Genomic DNA, 17,412 nt, shown 5'->3' with positions numbered 1-17,412 from the left:
AGTTTGGCATGTATACCCCACCAGCTTTTACACCTAAAAGGCACAGAGCCTGGTCAGTCCTTTTTGTACCCAGTATAAAGAACACTACACTTCATATGCACACCTGCCCTGTTCTCACCTCCGTTCCAGGTAGAAATTCATGCTCCTTTCTATCCCATTATCTATTTCTGTAGATAACTGTATAAAAATTACTTTTTACCCAGGGAGAGGCATGGACACACCAGAACAAAAGCCTCTCTTCATCTCTTACTAGAGGTTTAGAAAGTGACATTCAACCAAGTCCAAACCACACAGAGAGAGTTTACCCATTGTAGAAATGCAGGTACTTCATCTGGGACATGGAAGCTCCCATTTTCAGCTGTTCAAGCCATATTCCCAAGGTCCCCATTTGCTTGATTAAGTTTCAGACCTGCCGATCAACCATCCTCTTGTGAAGCTCTTGAGGAAAATGCTGCTTTGACTCTTTTGTACACCACTTCACACACCAATAGCAAAAGGCCAATGATAAAATGCATGATTAAGCATTAGCAGTTTCTGCATGATTACTACACACCTCATATGCTGACTACCAGGAAGCAACTGAATGGCCTATGACTTCAGCAACCTCAAGAGTTCACTCCTTCACTATAGCTGCACAAAATATATAAGCTAACCAAGAACAGTGAAGCACTCTGCACTTAAAGATCTGTACTATGTTCACTGGGAAGGCCCAGAGGGACATTTAATAAGCAAATCCTTCCACTTCAGGAAAAATGAGCTATCTAATACATGTCACCTGTGTCAAATCTTTATACTGTGGTCACCACAGTGAGAATTAATCTCATGTTAGCGATAGTTTGGGGTCTACTTCCAGGTAAGACTTAGTGTGGCAGAGAAAGTTTATGCATAATAATTTTTGTACTGATTTTGTTTCCTGTAGTCAAGCAGCTACTTTCAGTTACACAACATATCTTAAGGAATCTCTTGAGCACAATCAATGCTTCACCACTGAATCCTGAACCAACACACTACTGCCTCGGTTTAGCCTAACAATCTCCACTGGTCCCTATGATTTCCCAGACCAGTTTAATATTTTAATCTGAAGGAAACCAATGCATTTCAATCCTTGCTCTACTCCATGCCACCATCCCTTGCCTAGGGGATCTCCTACTCTAGGCAGGATCTTCAATCATACCATTACTGTAAAACAAAAAATACTTGCCCACACATGCTTATGCTTTTTAAGGCGTAAATGAAAGAGCTAACCTTTGAAAAATGTTTGCTTGCATGGTTAACTGCAGAAGATTCCTACTTGTCATTGGGGGACTAAGGATTTTTTTTTTACAAACCTACCACATTCTCACAGAAAGTAAAATATATGCTTTATTTCAATACCCTCACAGCTTAGAGGCCAGGTTCCACTGTACTCCCAAGAACAGATGCTGCATAACTTTTTGAAATTCTTATCTCATGACCCTACTGGGGAAACACACACAAAGTAGTAATCATTCCACTGTTGGAGAAACTTCTTTGACCATATACGTGCAGCTTAAGCAGTACCGTAAATGATCCATCACACAATACCATTTCACCCATCAGCCTATTGTGTTTGTAGATTTACAGAATCAACACAACATATGTTGTGTTGACTCAGCTTATGATGCACAGAAAGACAGCAAAGCTCTGTAAGTAAACTCAGGTAGTATTGTTCATGCTGTTTCTTGTAAAGTAGACTACCTCAAAAATAGCTAATGGTTCCTTACCATTTCATCATCCAGGGTGAGTTGAGGCATGTTTTTAGGATCACTGGCAAACAGCAAGGATAAAAAATAACCACCAGGAAAAAATTTAGAGCAGTGCTCACCAAACCACAGATCATTTTTTAAAAGACAAAATAAAGCAATTTTGAAAGCTAGGGTTTTTTCACATGCTTAAAATCTCAAGAGCCCATTTCTGCAGAGTCATTCTTGCCATCTAGTAATAAACTTCATAAAATGTTTTAGTAATTGCAGTTTCATAAGTAGTACATTAAGGTTGGCTGGAGAGCTGCTGCATCATTTATTCATTGCCAGATAGTTCTTCATAGTGCATGGCCTCACCATTATACAAACAAGAAAATTTGCAAGGTGGAATCATGAAATATGACAGCCAAGAAATTGTAACAGGAAATGTTAGGTAGAACAGCACTCAGGAGGCTCTGCTTGGCCAAGAAGTGGATGAGCTCAATACTGTTTTCATGCCTGCCAGGATAGCAAGTTGGAAACTGTTCCTTGTTCTAATTTGGTTGTTTCTCACCACACTTCTAGCCTCACCATTATTGCTACATTGCTCTTTTGGTTTCTAGTGTGTTTAGGTCAAATATCTGAAGTGGGAAGCCTGCTTCAAGCTCCGCATGATAAAGGTTCCAAACCTTGTGGGGAGCTGTACACAAGTACAGCTGACTTCCCACTACATTACTTGCCCTGGGAAGTCAGAAGAAGCTGCATGTTAAAAGGAGTCAGGGCAAAAGGCATGGCCCTACAACCGCTTTGTATACTCCTAGATCCTTTTCACATGTACTTTTAAAGAGAACTCATCTAATTTAGCCAGTTTAGTACAGAAAATCAGGTTTCTGAATTACTAATTTTTATTGTACTTCATTAAAAACTTATCCTGTAGACACCTATGCATGAATTAGATCCAAATGAAGTCAGTTGGGCTCTGCAATTTGGAAGAAGCCTGTGATCCACTGCCCTAAATCAAATAAAGGACATTATCTGATAGGTTATAAACAAGCTTGCATGACTGGAGTCCTTCATCTGAAATACCACAATAATAACAACATCTCGAATGTGACAAAAATATTTGATGCCAGGCAGTGGGACAAATTGCCAAGGGCACTTCCAGATAACAGCTCTGCAGAGATCCAAAGCAGAGCGCTCTCTCTCGACACCCATCTATCAGTGATATTTAAGCTTAATTAAATCAATTCTGCCCCAATGCACAAGCTAGATGAGTCACAGATGATCCCTCCCAACCCAAAGGGTTCTAGTGGATGAAAATAAGCTGTTATAAGAAGCACAGTGGACTGCAGATGCAGCAGAGTCGATATACCAGCTTGTAACTAAACAGCAGCAAATGTTGCAAAAAATCCAATAGACAATGCAACGCAATGTCTAAATTATCATACATGTACTTGAGCAGAGGTTGTTTGTCTACCAGCATCCTCATTTTTAATTTTAATAACTGCATAGCTATATTTAAGTGTGGTATTTTCCAGTTTTATACTGGTCTCATGGCAGAAATGTATGTTTCAAGCAGCTTTCTTATCTTTAAAAATAGGGAAAGCACTCTCCATGCAAAATTATATACGCAAAGCCCTGCAGGAATTCTGGGCTTCCCCAATAAGGAAAAAGGTACAGTGTTTTAAAATTATAGCAAAGTCACTTCTGCTTTAGTGTCTCTTCAAGCAATATGAGAACACTGTAACAGATTAAATTGTGCTTGATGTCATGATACAATCTAGTTCTGTAACACTGGTTAACTAAGAGCAAAATCCCAAACTCCACTGGAATGCTTTACAGAAAATCTACAATTCAGTCCTCCTGGTTTGAAAGGCAAGTTTAATCAAAAGGGTAGGAAATTACCATCTCCACTGCACTTTGAGCAACTGCACACTTCTTGTCTCTGCATCAGGGGTCGGCAACATAGCACCTGAAGGTGCATTTGTGCTTACAGAGGTCTTCAATAGCACCCACAGGATTACCTCTTCTGCCCCTCCTCCCACTGAAATTAGTACATTGAAAGCAGCATTCTGTTGAACCCAACACAATAGATTGCGATGGGAGCTTGGTTACATTACAATGGTACCTCGAGTTACAGACGCTTCAGGTTACAGACTCCGCTAACCCAGAAATAGTACTTTGGGTTAAGAACTTTACTTCAGGATGAGAACAGAAATTGTGCTCCGGAAGTGTGGTGGCAGCGGGAGGCCCCATTAGCTAAAGTGGTACCTCAGGTTAAGAACAGTTTCAGGTTAAGAATGGACCCCCAGAATGAATTAAGTTCTTAACCCGAGGTACCACTGTACATGTGTGGTGTACATCAAAGTTTCTCCAGTTTGCAAATGTGCCCATGGACCAAAAGGGGTAGTAAACCCTGCCATATATGATTAAAACATAGCTAAAAATGGCCAAAATCAAGTGCATCCCACTTACTCATATTAACTCCATGGGATATGTTTGTTTCTGGAAGCAACAAGCGGATACAAATGCACTTTCAATGATGAAAGCCAATACCACACCAGAGGCAAACTAAGTTGCAGCACTGTCATAGCCTTCATGTTGAAACTACCCACAGGAAGGATTAACAGTGAATTCTTGCTTTGTATGAAGGCAAAAAGTCCAGATTCAGAGAAATAATTATAAAACACAATAAACTAAGCCACCAACATCAGGACAATAAAACAGCAACACAGAACAGTAGTGCACGGCAATGCGCAGCAATATCTGCTACTCTCAATATATTAACTAAACACTGTACTTATTTTAATTAGGTTTTTTGTAATGTCTTGGAATTGGAACCATTTGATGAAGGGTGGACTATAAATACAAATAATAAAATAGCTGTAAAGCTCTTCGTGCTATGGTAATGAATAGAATCACCTGAAATCGAACAACAATTTTCCCTAGAAATGCGCATAGTGGGTGTACTCCTAAAGAATCTCAAATATATGCAAGAGCAGCAATCAACATAAAGCAGAACAGTTTCATTTTCAGTATCTGCCTCTTCAAAAATGGAATGGGGGAAGTCTGGCAAGCTAGGGTTACAATTTAAATAACCCTATTACAGCAATCTATTTTCACTCTACATCACAACCAAAGAGGAATTTTGGAAATGCAAACCTTCAAATCAACTGCTGTTAATTATCATTTTCCTTCCACGACATCCATTTCATTATTATGTTTTTGTGGTGTCACTGGGCTAAGTAGTTCTGACCAGGTATTTCTGCCAGAGCAGCTTAAAGTCATTTGGGAGTATTTTGCCAGCCAAAACAAATCCCTGTCGTTTTTGGCCCTATTGGTGCTATGTCAACATGATGTTATTTGAGTCTTCTTTTGTTCACATTAACAGAAAATGTCAGAATAAGCACAATGTGATCCTAATCACAACATTTGCTAATATTCCAGAAACTACACATGGTAATTGAAGTATAGCTGGCCATATCAAAAATTCTAAACTGGTGATGCCCAGAAAGCCAGTTCTTTTGAGAATATGACTTATCTTAATATACAGAGTATTCAGACATGACGGGTCTGGTGAACTCATGCTGCCTTATTCTCCAATATCTTTATATTCTTTCCTTTCATATTTCTGAAGAGCCTTAAACACCACTATAGTTACTTGAGCTTATTATCTTATTTAACTGTGGAATATTAATATTTGTTTTTAACTTCTGGGTGAAAATAAGTATTCTTTGACCTTGAGCCATCTTTACTTTATTCCTATGTTGCTACTTCCTAATATAGGCTTTCAGGGAAACAACAAGAAGCACTTGAGTGAACCATAGAAATGTGAACTGTTTTTCTAGCTCTGAAAAACTTCCATTATGTTTTTAAATACACAAACCATTTTTGTATTGTAATCTAAGGACACTTAAAAAATAAATTATAACATGACATTTAAGACTGTGCACCTTAATCCTCACTGATAAATGACCTTAGATTCAGAAAGAGCAGCCTTTTGAAAAAATGTTTAGGCTGTAGTTCTAGTTTAGATAGATATTCATATTAAACTGGATCAAATCTATTCAAATTCATTACCAGCTACCATTCATTTTCATATTTTCATTAATCCTGCATAGCATTTTTAAATACCTAGGCTAAACTGTAAGTTCAACTTGCTTTGAGAAATTTATAATTTAGCAAACCCCAAAATAAGACCTGCTAATATAGAAGGCATTGATTATTTCAGTGGTTGCATGCAATGCTAGTCCGTGTGTGAGAAGAACAAATTTCCACCCATGCAACAGAAGTTCACCTTCCTCTCCTCCCTTCAGGTTCTCCATGTGCCCTCAAAAAAATGCTCCAGAGAGTTGATGAACGCACTGGAGCCAATTTGCAGGGCTTGCAAGAGGGAATATGAAATTCTGCTTGATTCCTCCCCAGAAATTTAAATCTCAAGGTTTAGAAATTTTAACTAACAATGTCTATCCATGTTTGACAGACAAGGTATCTTTTTCAATATCCAAATTCTTTTATAACAAATACTTAACCTGCTAGAAAAAAATTATACCCTTCCTTGCCCAAATATTTTTGCCTAACACAGATCACATAATTACTTTTTGTGATAAAACAGGGGACTATTTCAGTTCAAGTATTATATTTGCATTCAATACTACAGTTATGAATGTGAAGCTACAAAGTGAAGAAACCAACATATCAGAAAAAAGGATGCACAATGGCTCTTATTACCTGCGCATTAATTTTGCCTTCCATGATTTAGAATGGAGATGAATAACTGTCTAGTGGTCACTCTCCCAAAGACATTTTTTTATTGGCAATGGTACTAAATTATAACAAAGGTTTCCAAAACTTGTAAGAGAAAGAGAAAGATCAGTAAAGTAATTGTTTCTTCAGTTTTTGTAGGGACGGACAATGGGCATGAAATAGAGGATGGCATGAAATAGAGATGGGGAGTCATTTACCTCAAGGGAGGTAAAGTTTTTGGGGAGGTCCTCTATTTTATCCTCACAAGCACTGACCCAAGGTCACCAAGTCTGCAGGGCTAAAAGAAGCAGAAGTGGTGACATGGGATGCCATTTTACATCCCACAATGAAGCATCATAACAGCAGAGGCGGATTTAGGGTAGTGTGTCTGGTTCAGCCACACAGTGCATGTGCCTCAGGGAAAGCACAGGGATTGCCACAACTATGATAAAAAATGGAAGGTGAGAGGCAAGGGTGCTGAATTCTGGTGTCACACAGGGCACTGCTGAAATTTGAGACCTCAAGGTCCGCCTCTGGTAATAGTGTCGTTGTATTTTACTTTATATGTGATATAAAGTATGTGATATGACTGCTGCCCTGTGCTACCATTTTGTGAGTGGTTCTGCCTCTGTTCCACCATTTCAGTGGTGAGGGGGGTAGAACTTCTGAGAAACCCTGTTATCACTGGTGGAGGGAGAGGAGTGCGGGGGGAGCGCACCGCCCCCGGCAGTGTGATCCTGGCAGGCTGCCATTGCGGCTGCCCCCCTCGCCCGTGCTGAGAGCCCCGCCCCCGCAGGTGGCGCCCCCAGGACACGTGCCGCCACTGCCTGTTATATCCACGTAACTAAGAAAATTATTACTGCTAGATGGCTCCACCTCAGAACTTGATCTCTCATGTGGGATTCAAACATGAACAGCAGTAAACACTTCTGGGCCTAAGCAGGCATGTCCAACAGGTTGATCGCGGGCTGCTCCTGGTCAATCTTTGGGCCCTTAGTGATATTCACCCCCCAAAATAGCTCAACAGCTCTGACTTCCTAAAAAAAGCTCAGCAACAACTCTGGTCCATCCTCCAATGACAATGGATAGATCACTGCCTTTTTTATATACTGTGAGTAGATTGCTATCTCTTGGGAGTTGGATGTGCCTGTTCTAGAGCATTTTGATATTAAACATGAAGGTTATGCTTTGTGTCTACTAATGCTACTGCAGTGCAAACGTGCCTGTAAACATAGCCTATTAGTTGGTGGAGAGAGCATCCAAAATGAATTTTCCAGCAAAAAGCCATTGCTTTCCCAAGATGTCTGTAGTGAGGTTAATTACGCATAGGCTAAAAACTGCTCGAAGTTTGAGAGTGGCACAAGAGCTCTTTTCTTTTCATCTAAAATGAAAACAATTAATAGATCCCATTTACAATGTCAGGCCTATCCATGCCTATGTTTAACTTCAAACACTAATGTTCCCTGAACAGAGGTCAAATAAAAACTGAGTCACCAGAAAGCATTGTTGAGGATTAATTGTTCATTTTGAAGATTAGATACAATATCAGAAAAGCCACTGGCCTCAGTTGAATTAATTGTTATCCAGAAAGTCTATCCACAGCAAAGAATTCAGAAGAGATCCAAGGCAAATGAGACACAAAATGACAGGATGAAAACAGGATTCAAGGGATATAAAAAAAAATAGTAACAAAAGCTTCTAAAATCACATAAACACAGAATTTTGACAACAGTTGTGTATATATTTTATGGTATATGTATTGCTGGATCAGGGGTGGCTAACCTGCATTAAACCCACTTTTAGTTACCACTAGAGTAAGATCTTAATTCACAAATCATGTGAATTCTGAAGGGCCCAACTCAAAACACTTAACATTCATATATTTCCATTTACCTCAGAGGGACCACACCAATGTAAATTGCCGGTCATTACCCTAAGCCTGAAAGGGATGTGGGTGGCCCCGTGGGTTAAACCACAGAGCCTAAGACTTGCCGATCAGAAGGTCGGCAGTTCAAATCCGTGCGACGGGGTGAGCTCCCGTTGCTCGGTCCCTGCTCCTGCCAACCTAGCAGTCCGAAAGCACGTCAAAGTGCAAGTAGATAAATAGCTACCACTCCAGCGGGAAGGTAAACGGCATTTCCGTGCACTGTTCTGGTTCGCCAGAAGCAGCTTAGTTATGCTGGCCACATGACCCGGAAGCTCTACACCGGCTCCCTCGGCTGATAAAGCGAGATGAGCGCCGCAACCCCACAGTCGGTCACAACTGGACCTAATGGTCAGGGGTCCCTTTATCTTTACCTTAAGCCTGAAGGCCTACATAACCTGAAACCTGTTTCAGAATAAGATTAACTGAACCCAATAGACCTTATTTTTAAAATAATTTTTATTAAAGACTTCTGAACTTACAAAAATATGTGCATTGTCTCTTTTTTCAACTTGTTTTTTTCTACAGATCTGTTTCATTTTCGGGGAGACATTAGTGTTTAGGCTTGCCATACATCAGGAAAATTCCTAACATGTCCTGGCTTTGGGGTATAAAAATAGCATCGGGGGGACGGACGGACACCTGGATGCATGCCAACATGATGGAAACAGCAACAGAAAAATATATGAAAGCTGAAAATTACTATTTTAAGTTTTAAGTGGAGGTTTCCCCAAAAAACCAAAACCAAAAACAAACCTCAGCAACATCCTGTTTGAAATATGGCAACCCTATTAGTGTTCATGCAGTATATAGTTAGGAAGGAAGGGGGGCGAAGAGGAGAAGGGTGGGGTGGGTGGCAATGCTTCTATTCTTTTACTTAGTGTATGTGTGGGGTTTTGTGTCAGGATCACTTGTGTGGGTTCTCTTTTTATTCGCTTGCTATATTTCTTTGGTGGCAATAGGCCTTAATCTGAGTAAACATGTGCAGGATTGAGGTGCCAAGAATAGGCCTTGTTTTTCCTTGATTCAAAACACTTCCAGAACAGATTAATTGGCTCAACAATAAAGTTCCTATCACTAAGTTAACAACAGACAAGGTCATTCAGGAGAGCAATAAGTTACTACAATAATATTGAAACACACTGTAGAAGAGAGTTACTGTTAGGAACTGAACATGTGAGAAAATTAAACTAATGGAACCAAACTTCTAAGCCAATTTGCTTATTTCTTAATGCAACTTTGAACTTTCACAACTCCTGCCAGAAAACATTTATGGAATAGGACTGCAAGCTTTAAAAATCAGCAAATCTGATACTTTAACAGGGTTAATTTTAATCAGAAAAGAACAATTTAATTGTATTAATAAAAGCAATTGATGAAACCAAAATATAAGGGCAAGTTTGTTTATTTTTTGAAGCTATTTTAAGCCTTGTGTGCTTTTGTTGGGAGAATCAAATTATTCAACGGATGAGCTTCCATTTACTAAATTCTCATGTACTGTACTTCACTATCAAAGAAAAAAAGTAAAGTTTTTCTTAATACACATATTTAAAATTGGTTAAAATGTAGGTGATTAATCAACTAAAAATTAACTAGGCATCTATCTTACTATAAAAGCTTTCTAATCTTCACAAAATCAGCAACTGAAATAGCACCTGGCAAAAGATCTGACCTGCCCATATTTCTTATCCAACCCACTGATAACTTACAACTATTTTTATAGATGATTGGTTAGATCATAGACAGCTAACATATGCTCCTCCAGGTGTTATTGGACTCCAGCTCCCATCAGCTCCATCCGGCATGGCCAATGGTCAGGAATGAGGAGAATTGGAGTCCAACAACTTCTGGAGGGCCATAGGTTCCCCATCCTGGGGTAGATGGCCATATTTTATATGGCAAATACATGTAATGCTTAACATGCTGTGAAGTGCACTGGCCTTACTAAGAGTTTTCTTCATTCAGTGTGACAAAATCAAACCAACAAACTGTCACCTCCTTAACAAGAAAAATTGTCATGGAAGTAAAGTATTATAGCAATACCTTTGGGGTGTTAGGAAAAACTCACTCTGGTGGAAGTAAAAGCAACATTTAGTATCAGTATTAAATGTTATTTGTTCCACAAGGCACACAAAATGTGCCCTGTATATGCCAAAAGGTCTTGAAGAAAAATAATTAAATTCCAGGTGGTCCCAAGTCATGCCCCACATTCCACCCCAATAGTAAAGTTGGTAAGTAAATTACAAATCATGATCACTGAGGGAAGCCACCCAGCCACATACATAATGGACCAATTAACCATCAAAATTGCACATATCTGACACCCATTCTAGACAACATTTAATTAGTACAATGAGAAAACAGTGATCCCCACAGAATGGTGGACTGCCACATTTTGCTACCATAATTGCAACATGTCAAGGAGGAGAAAAGCTCCCCATATTATATGCAACAAACCAGGATTTTTTTCCAGGGAGAAAAACCCAATCGCAACCTGAAATGGCCTGATATTAAATCAGTATCAAGCATAACCATAACTAAAGACTGCAACAATGTCTGGTTAAAGCAACTAAGCTAAGTATCTAAATTAATAGGGCCTGATCAAATCTATATTCCCTGCTTTAGAAACCATCAAGCACTTTGTTACAACTTTCTGGAGTAGTGGGGAATTGCTAGTATCTTGTTTGTCAAAGACTTCATAATAATGTAGACTATACTAAAACTAGACAGTGAAACCTTTCAAGAATCATAAAAGGTTTTAGATTTTAAAAGAAGATTTAGATAATAGTGTGATTCAAATGCATGCACACTCTGAAGAAATGTTATCTCCACAGAAAGTTTCTAATATTACTCTAATGCTCTCGCATGTAAAAGAAGAGTCACAAAAACATGTAACTTGGATAAATTAAGCTGTCCAGACTCTGAGTTGTATTATCTACTATAAAAATATGTTAAAGTTCTATTTACAAGTCAATACACTCAATGGAAACATTAAGAAGTTACTTTATACTGAAAGGGAAAAATGTAGCATTGGCAGAACTTGCCTTTCCACCTGCTACAGTTACTTTTGCACTAAGGAAATCAGCGGAGCTCTTCAGCTGGGAGGAAAGGATGAGCACAGCAAATACATATTTTATACCAAAAAGTGCAATAGGGAGAAGAAACAAAAACAAAAAAGGAAGTGTTGTCAAATTCTATTATCCTGGAACTACACAAAGAGGGGATTGGTATATTGAGCTCATGTTCCAAATGACCTAGACTGCAATTATCTACCCTTACCTGGGTGTACATCTGATATAACTCAATGAGAGTTATTTTTGAGTAGGCATGCACAAGATTTTACAAAGCCTATTATGCTCAGTAAGACTTACTCCCAGGTGAGCATACAATATAATAATGACATGAGGTGTCAGACAAGTGGTTGGATTAATAACAACACAAATATATGTATTTGCCCTAGGCAAAGGATTTATTTCAGGCCATCTCAACTGTGTCAGATACTGCATGTCCAAATTCTTTTAACATGATGTTAAAATATCCCTATAAAAATGGCAAAGTGTAAGAGTCAATCACTACTGACACCTCTGGAATGGGAAAGACAGTAACTTCCTCTGTGGCAGGAACTGAATTCCTGTATTAGTAAAGCATGCAACATGCTTTCCGGTGTCATGTAATAGAGCTCAAGAGCCATGTGAAATAGGAGGAGCTTATCAACTACTTTTGGCTGTTTCATAGATCAACCAGAAGCAATACAGAACACAGGAGGACCAATTGCTAGTACAACTGAGACACGGACAGTGATCACCCAAGAAAAAGAAAACAGCTCACACCTCTCCAGTAACCCTCAGTCTCAGAGCTATGGCTTTCAGACAGAGAATTGTGTTTTATTCAAAAAGTAAACATGTCAATATACTGCACTGGAATGACTGTTATGACCCCTTGTGGCCTTAAACCAATTTCTTATTTAGAGCAGAAGCCTTTTTTTTTTTTACAAGAATACCATCTTACAGTAAGTGTACTTTTGATTACTGTAATCACAGGCAGATTCTTGAGTCATAACAAACACAGCTATCTCAGAAACAGGGTGAGGGAACTAAGCTGCATATGCAAAATAAGCCCAAATCATTAGTTATTCCACCCCTTCATTATAAACAGACAATAGACATGGATCGCAAAGCCCATCTGGGGTACATTCAGTACTCTGGACACTAATCAATCATTTTGAATACAACATTAAAAATCAGGATACTGGAAGTTTTAAAATAACCCAAATTTCAGCAAAACAAATGATTCAGTTATACAACTGGTGTGTTTGTTTTAATATGGTGAGAAATAATTGTTAAAATATTGGACCTTTTGTTTTTGCATGCTGGATGAAAGGGGTTTGCTCTCTGCTATATTTCAGTTCAAATCTGGCTAGGATTATTCCCTACAGCTTTCAAAAAGCTATTTGAACTATGTACTGTATTTAAAAGGTCCTCCCCCAAACGGTGACTGAGCAGAGAAACAAAACCATGAATTCAAACCAAGGGGATGTAAAGAACAACAACAAAAACTACAGCAAATTAACATTCAGCTTTTGAAGCAAATTATTCAGCTATTGAGACAAATCCTTCAATTAAGCTTTGTCTAAAGATTAGCAATAGACCCATTATTGTTTGATTCTTGTTTAAGAGGTGGGCAGGAAAAATACTGCCCTTGAGACAAGTCTCAGCTGTCACAAAATGCCACAACACAGCATCATAGATGTTAGAAACATGCTGATACTATGCTTGTTAGCAGAAAAAATATTGGCCAAGTCTCATGTAGGTTCTGAACAAGGGATTAGCATAATAATTCCTGTAACAAGCATGGTGTCTGTTTGAGAGAAGAATAATCAGCCACCTGGGTTCTTCAAGATCAAACAGGTATAGGCAGACTAAAAATAAACAGTAATCAATCAGTTTGAGATAGCGGCTCATCTCCCAGTAGACAAAAACTGCTGTTTCCTACTTATGCCAATTTTTTGCCACCCAAAGAGAACAGAGTGGCCAGCCTGTCTATCTTGACTGTCCTCAGAACAGCAGCAGTTCAACACAAATAATAAATATCATTTAACGAAGAGAGACAGGAGAGGAGTATGTCTTTGCTTTAAGCACAAGGAGGAAAAGGAGGAAAGTTGATCTTATAGCTTAGCCGGTTTCACTTCATGCAACTAAAAGGGGATATATAGACAAAGTCATTACAAGGACATTAAACTATACAGGTTATTTAGGATAGAAGAAACTCATTTAGTGGAACAAGTGCTCATCAACACAGGTGAGGGAGACTTTCAGTAACTGCAGAAGGCATTTCATTGTTTTTTAGTTCATCAGGTTTTAAGTTCTGCGCACTACCCACAGTATATCCAGATGAAGAAAATCAAGCTACAAATGCTGTAATAAAAAGCAGCAATACTCATGCAAAATGTTCCATTTGGGGTTAGGTTGAGCCTATAACCTGCAGACAGCAAACTCACTCTCACAGGCGATTGGAATAGCAAGGCAATTGGTCCATAACCAACCAAGTCCTGTGTATAGGGGTTGTTAGATACAAATGACAAGAATAAGGGAATGACCATAATGACAGCTCTGTTGGACAGCGAAGTTCTTAAGGTTCCCTTAAGTTATAGAACATTATAAAATAATGATAAGACAACTCCACATACGGTAATCTCTTACCTTGTTGCACAGTAAAAGTTCTGTTGTAGGACAGTGACATTTTTGGCTTTTGAAAGTGGTTTGATTTCTGAATGAAAATACAAGACTGCACAAGACTGCCTTGGGGAGGGGGACTGAAAGGTCTTAAAACTAAGACAAGCATTGGGTCATTTCACCTCTTCTACACTCCATAGATGGAAAGATCCAGGAAAGCCACTTTTACTAACCCCGCCCCCCCCCCCGTCAATGAGGCAGTAAAGTGGCATGCAGAATGGTTTCTAGAGGAGCTACTGTTACATATATTTCAGCTAAGAGAAGCTCAATGGAGCCAGAAAAGTTTGTTTTAATGTCTTAGGTGGTTCTTTTCATATTGACCTGAGAAGCATTTATCGAGCAAAGAGGAATATATGGAGAGTTACCATTGTATCAATAAAGCATCTTTATCAGTGGTTGTTTTAGGAACCTCACTGGAAAGTAGCTGCCTTTATAAGATTTGGCAGATTTCATCTGAAGGTTTCTGAAAGAATCATCACAGGGAAAGGGCAGAAGTCCCAATCTCCCCAAAGGGAAAGTTTAAGTGGTAAGCATTCTTACTAACACCTAATGGAAAACCCCCACAGGAAGAACAGAGCTCTGTTTCACTTCAAAAGGCCAAGGTCACTTATTTGGAATAAATGAAGGCAAAGATGGGGTGGTGCAGCTTGCTTTCATAATAAGGAAATGATTTTGCTCATGCCTTGAAGCAGGGTGTGCGTATGCAAATCAGAATAAGTGCAAATCAGAATAAGAGAGTAAGTGAAGACCTTACTCTCACCGGGGAAATCATGTCAACTTTACCAAGTGAGTGGACTGTGGATAATTTCCTTTTATTAGGCAGAACACCTTCCTACTTAGTCAAATTATATTCTGGAAAAGGGAGAGATCCTCTTCTTTCCTAACAAAGAGGGGTGGGGTGATAATTCTTTTGATGGGGGAAAAGCTAAACTTTGAAGGGTAAAAGGCAAGTTCTCCATTATGTGAGGAAGGTTGATTTGTCCTCTATTATATGTGGTCAGGGACACATCTGTTTTAAAATGAGCTGCTTCTTATGTGTATGGAGTACTGTTGAAGGAGGAAAAACTCCTCAACTTTGAAATTCCAACGCCCACCCTCAATCATATACATTTCTCTTAAATATTATTTAAATAACCGCTCCACTTTGAAAAACCTACATCCCCAGCACACAGAGGGGCAAGCCCCTCCCACATAAGCTACTGACTTATAACAGGAGAACATCCCACATCCTTTACATTTGCTGGGGGAGGGTTCTGGTTAACAGAACCTCATTCACTTTTACATGGGTGGGGACAGAAGTAGGTGTTCCAAGATGAAGGGGCTGGTTCTGTTTTACGTGTACACATGGGGTTAATTTATTCTGTTTTAGCCTTTTCCAGCTTTTCTTCCAAAATATGCACTCAAAGCAGGATACAAATGTTAAAAGTAATATCTACACCCACACACAGGATGACACCCCCTTCTTTATGCACAAGGAGGAAGATGGTAGCTAAAATATAGTAACTCATTCTCTTTGAAGGCATGCAGGCATAGATGCAAGGGGGTATCAGTTCTCCGCAAAGGTTGAGGACCCCAACATACACTCATGTAAGAAAACCTATAGGTGCAACTGCCCCCCACTGAGAGGAACAAGCGTCCTCTCACTATGTACAGCCTCCCTCGATTTCCCACTCCTGCTTAAACATCAACCCACAGCCCCACATAAAGGCAAACCACTCTCTAACATTCAAGTGTGTGTGATTAAAAGCAATTTGCTATCATTCCCCTCCACACACACATTTTGTAAATATGGGGAACAGATAAATGACGTCTAAGGGTTAGGTTTCATCCTTTATTCCCCAAGGAGGAGGGACGTAAATACTTAAAGTAGGGAGGCGCCTTTTCTCTCTCTGTGTGTGTTTTTTTTTCTCTTTTCCCTTTTTGGCAGGCGATAGAGCAAGTAGGTCTTAGGGAGTGGGTGGGGTCGGGCTTGACTTCCACACCTGCGAAGGTAAACGGAGGGAGATAACGGGGTGAGACGTGGGGGGGGGGGGGGAGAGACGTGGAGAAGAAGATATGAGGTTGGAGGGAAAGAAACCTTGCAGCCCAACAAAAGCAGATAAACGTGCTAAGCCTCCAGCTTGCCCACAAAGACGACTCCTCTTCCTCCTCTGGTGTGTTGCTGCTGCTGCGACACGGCTACTACTTACCCCTCAGGGAATCGGTTGATTAAATGCACATTTCTATGCCACTGAATTCATAAAATCTGTACGGTGGCGGTACCAAAGAATGTAAAAGGAAAGAAAGAGTCTCTTTCTCTCCCCTTCCCCCCACCCCCACTTCCTCACCTGGGCACGCAGCTGGGCGAGCTCCGGTCCACCTCCCAGGTGGCGTAAAGGTTCATCTGGACCGGGCGCCCCCCTGCCGTCGCCGCCGCCGCCGCCGCGCCTGACCCGGGAGCCCCCGAGCCGCCTCCCCCCGGGGCCAGAGAGCCTCCTCCGGGGCCGAGAGCGGCCGGCTGAGACAACGAAGGCGCCGCCGCCGCCGGAGGAGCAGGAGGAGGCGCCAGCTGCTGCTGCTGTTGTAGCACCGCCGTCGGCGGCGGAGGCTGCCCTGAAAGGCTCTGTGCAGCCGGGGACGCCGAAGAGGCTGAGGCGCTGGATGCCGGCTGGTGCAGCGAAGGCGTGAGCGAGCCCCGCTGGCCGCCGAGCGCCCCTCTCTCCGCCATGGCTGAGGAGGAGGACGACGACGACGAGAGTCTCTCTCAATCCCCGCTAGCGCCGCCTCAGCCGCCGCCTTCTTTCCCCTTCAGCCGCGCGGCTGGGTTTGACTCCTGTTGCCCCTGCAGGCGCGCTCCCGAATAGGAGGAGGAGGAGGAGCGAGCGCGAGGCCGCTGGCGGAGGAGGAGCGCGTGCGCGAGAGGCAGCGAGTTTGAGGAACGGTTGCTTGGGAAAAGGGCGGGGAGATTTGGGGGGAGGGCGGCGGCAGTGGCAGTTGCGGGGCTCAAACCCAAATTAAAGGGGGCGCTCGCGCGCGCCGGAGGACGGCGATTGGGCGCCTTGACGGCTCTGCGCGCGCTGATTGGGTGGAGCGACCTACCGCTCGCGCTCGCGCTTTTACAGTGTGTATTTCTCTATCGCGCACGCCTTTTCCCCGCCCTCTTCTCTCTCTCTCTCTCTCTCTCTCTCTCTCTCTCTCTCTCAAATTCTTTTCTCCTCCAATCGACCCTCACTTCCTTCCCTTCCCTCTTAACAGGGCGAACTCGGCGCCCTCCTGGCTTAGGGGGAAAGCTCACGACACACGTCCCCGTATTAAATTAGAAACGGGTGGG

General features: G+C 41.1%; 1 protein-coding gene across 3 annotated transcripts in view; it reads right to left on the bottom strand.

Moving 5' to 3' along the window:
* PACS1 (phosphofurin acidic cluster sorting protein 1) overlaps nucleotides 1-16,872 on the bottom strand; it is a 72,372-nt gene extending 55,500 nt beyond the window's left edge. The window contains exon 1 of one of the 3 annotated variants that reach the window (XM_083591049.1): nucleotides 16,430-16,872. In XM_083591049.1, the coding sequence (XP_083447175.1) occupies nucleotides 16,430-16,809 (380 nt within the window). In that variant the 5' untranslated portion in view covers nucleotides 16,810-16,872. The remainder of the gene's footprint in view (nucleotides 1-16,429) is intronic. The other 2 variants (XM_083591047.1, XM_083591048.1) reach the window with 2 other exon arrangements.
* Between the last annotated feature and the right edge of the window lie 540 nt (nucleotides 16,873-17,412).

The sequence above is a fragment of the Podarcis filfolensis genome (assembly GCF_964270895.1).
Source record: "Podarcis filfolensis genome assembly, chromosome: 16".
NCBI lineage: Eukaryota > Metazoa > Chordata > Lepidosauria > Squamata > Lacertidae > Podarcis > Podarcis filfolensis.
This window is presented reverse-complemented; position numbering and strand designations above follow the sequence as displayed.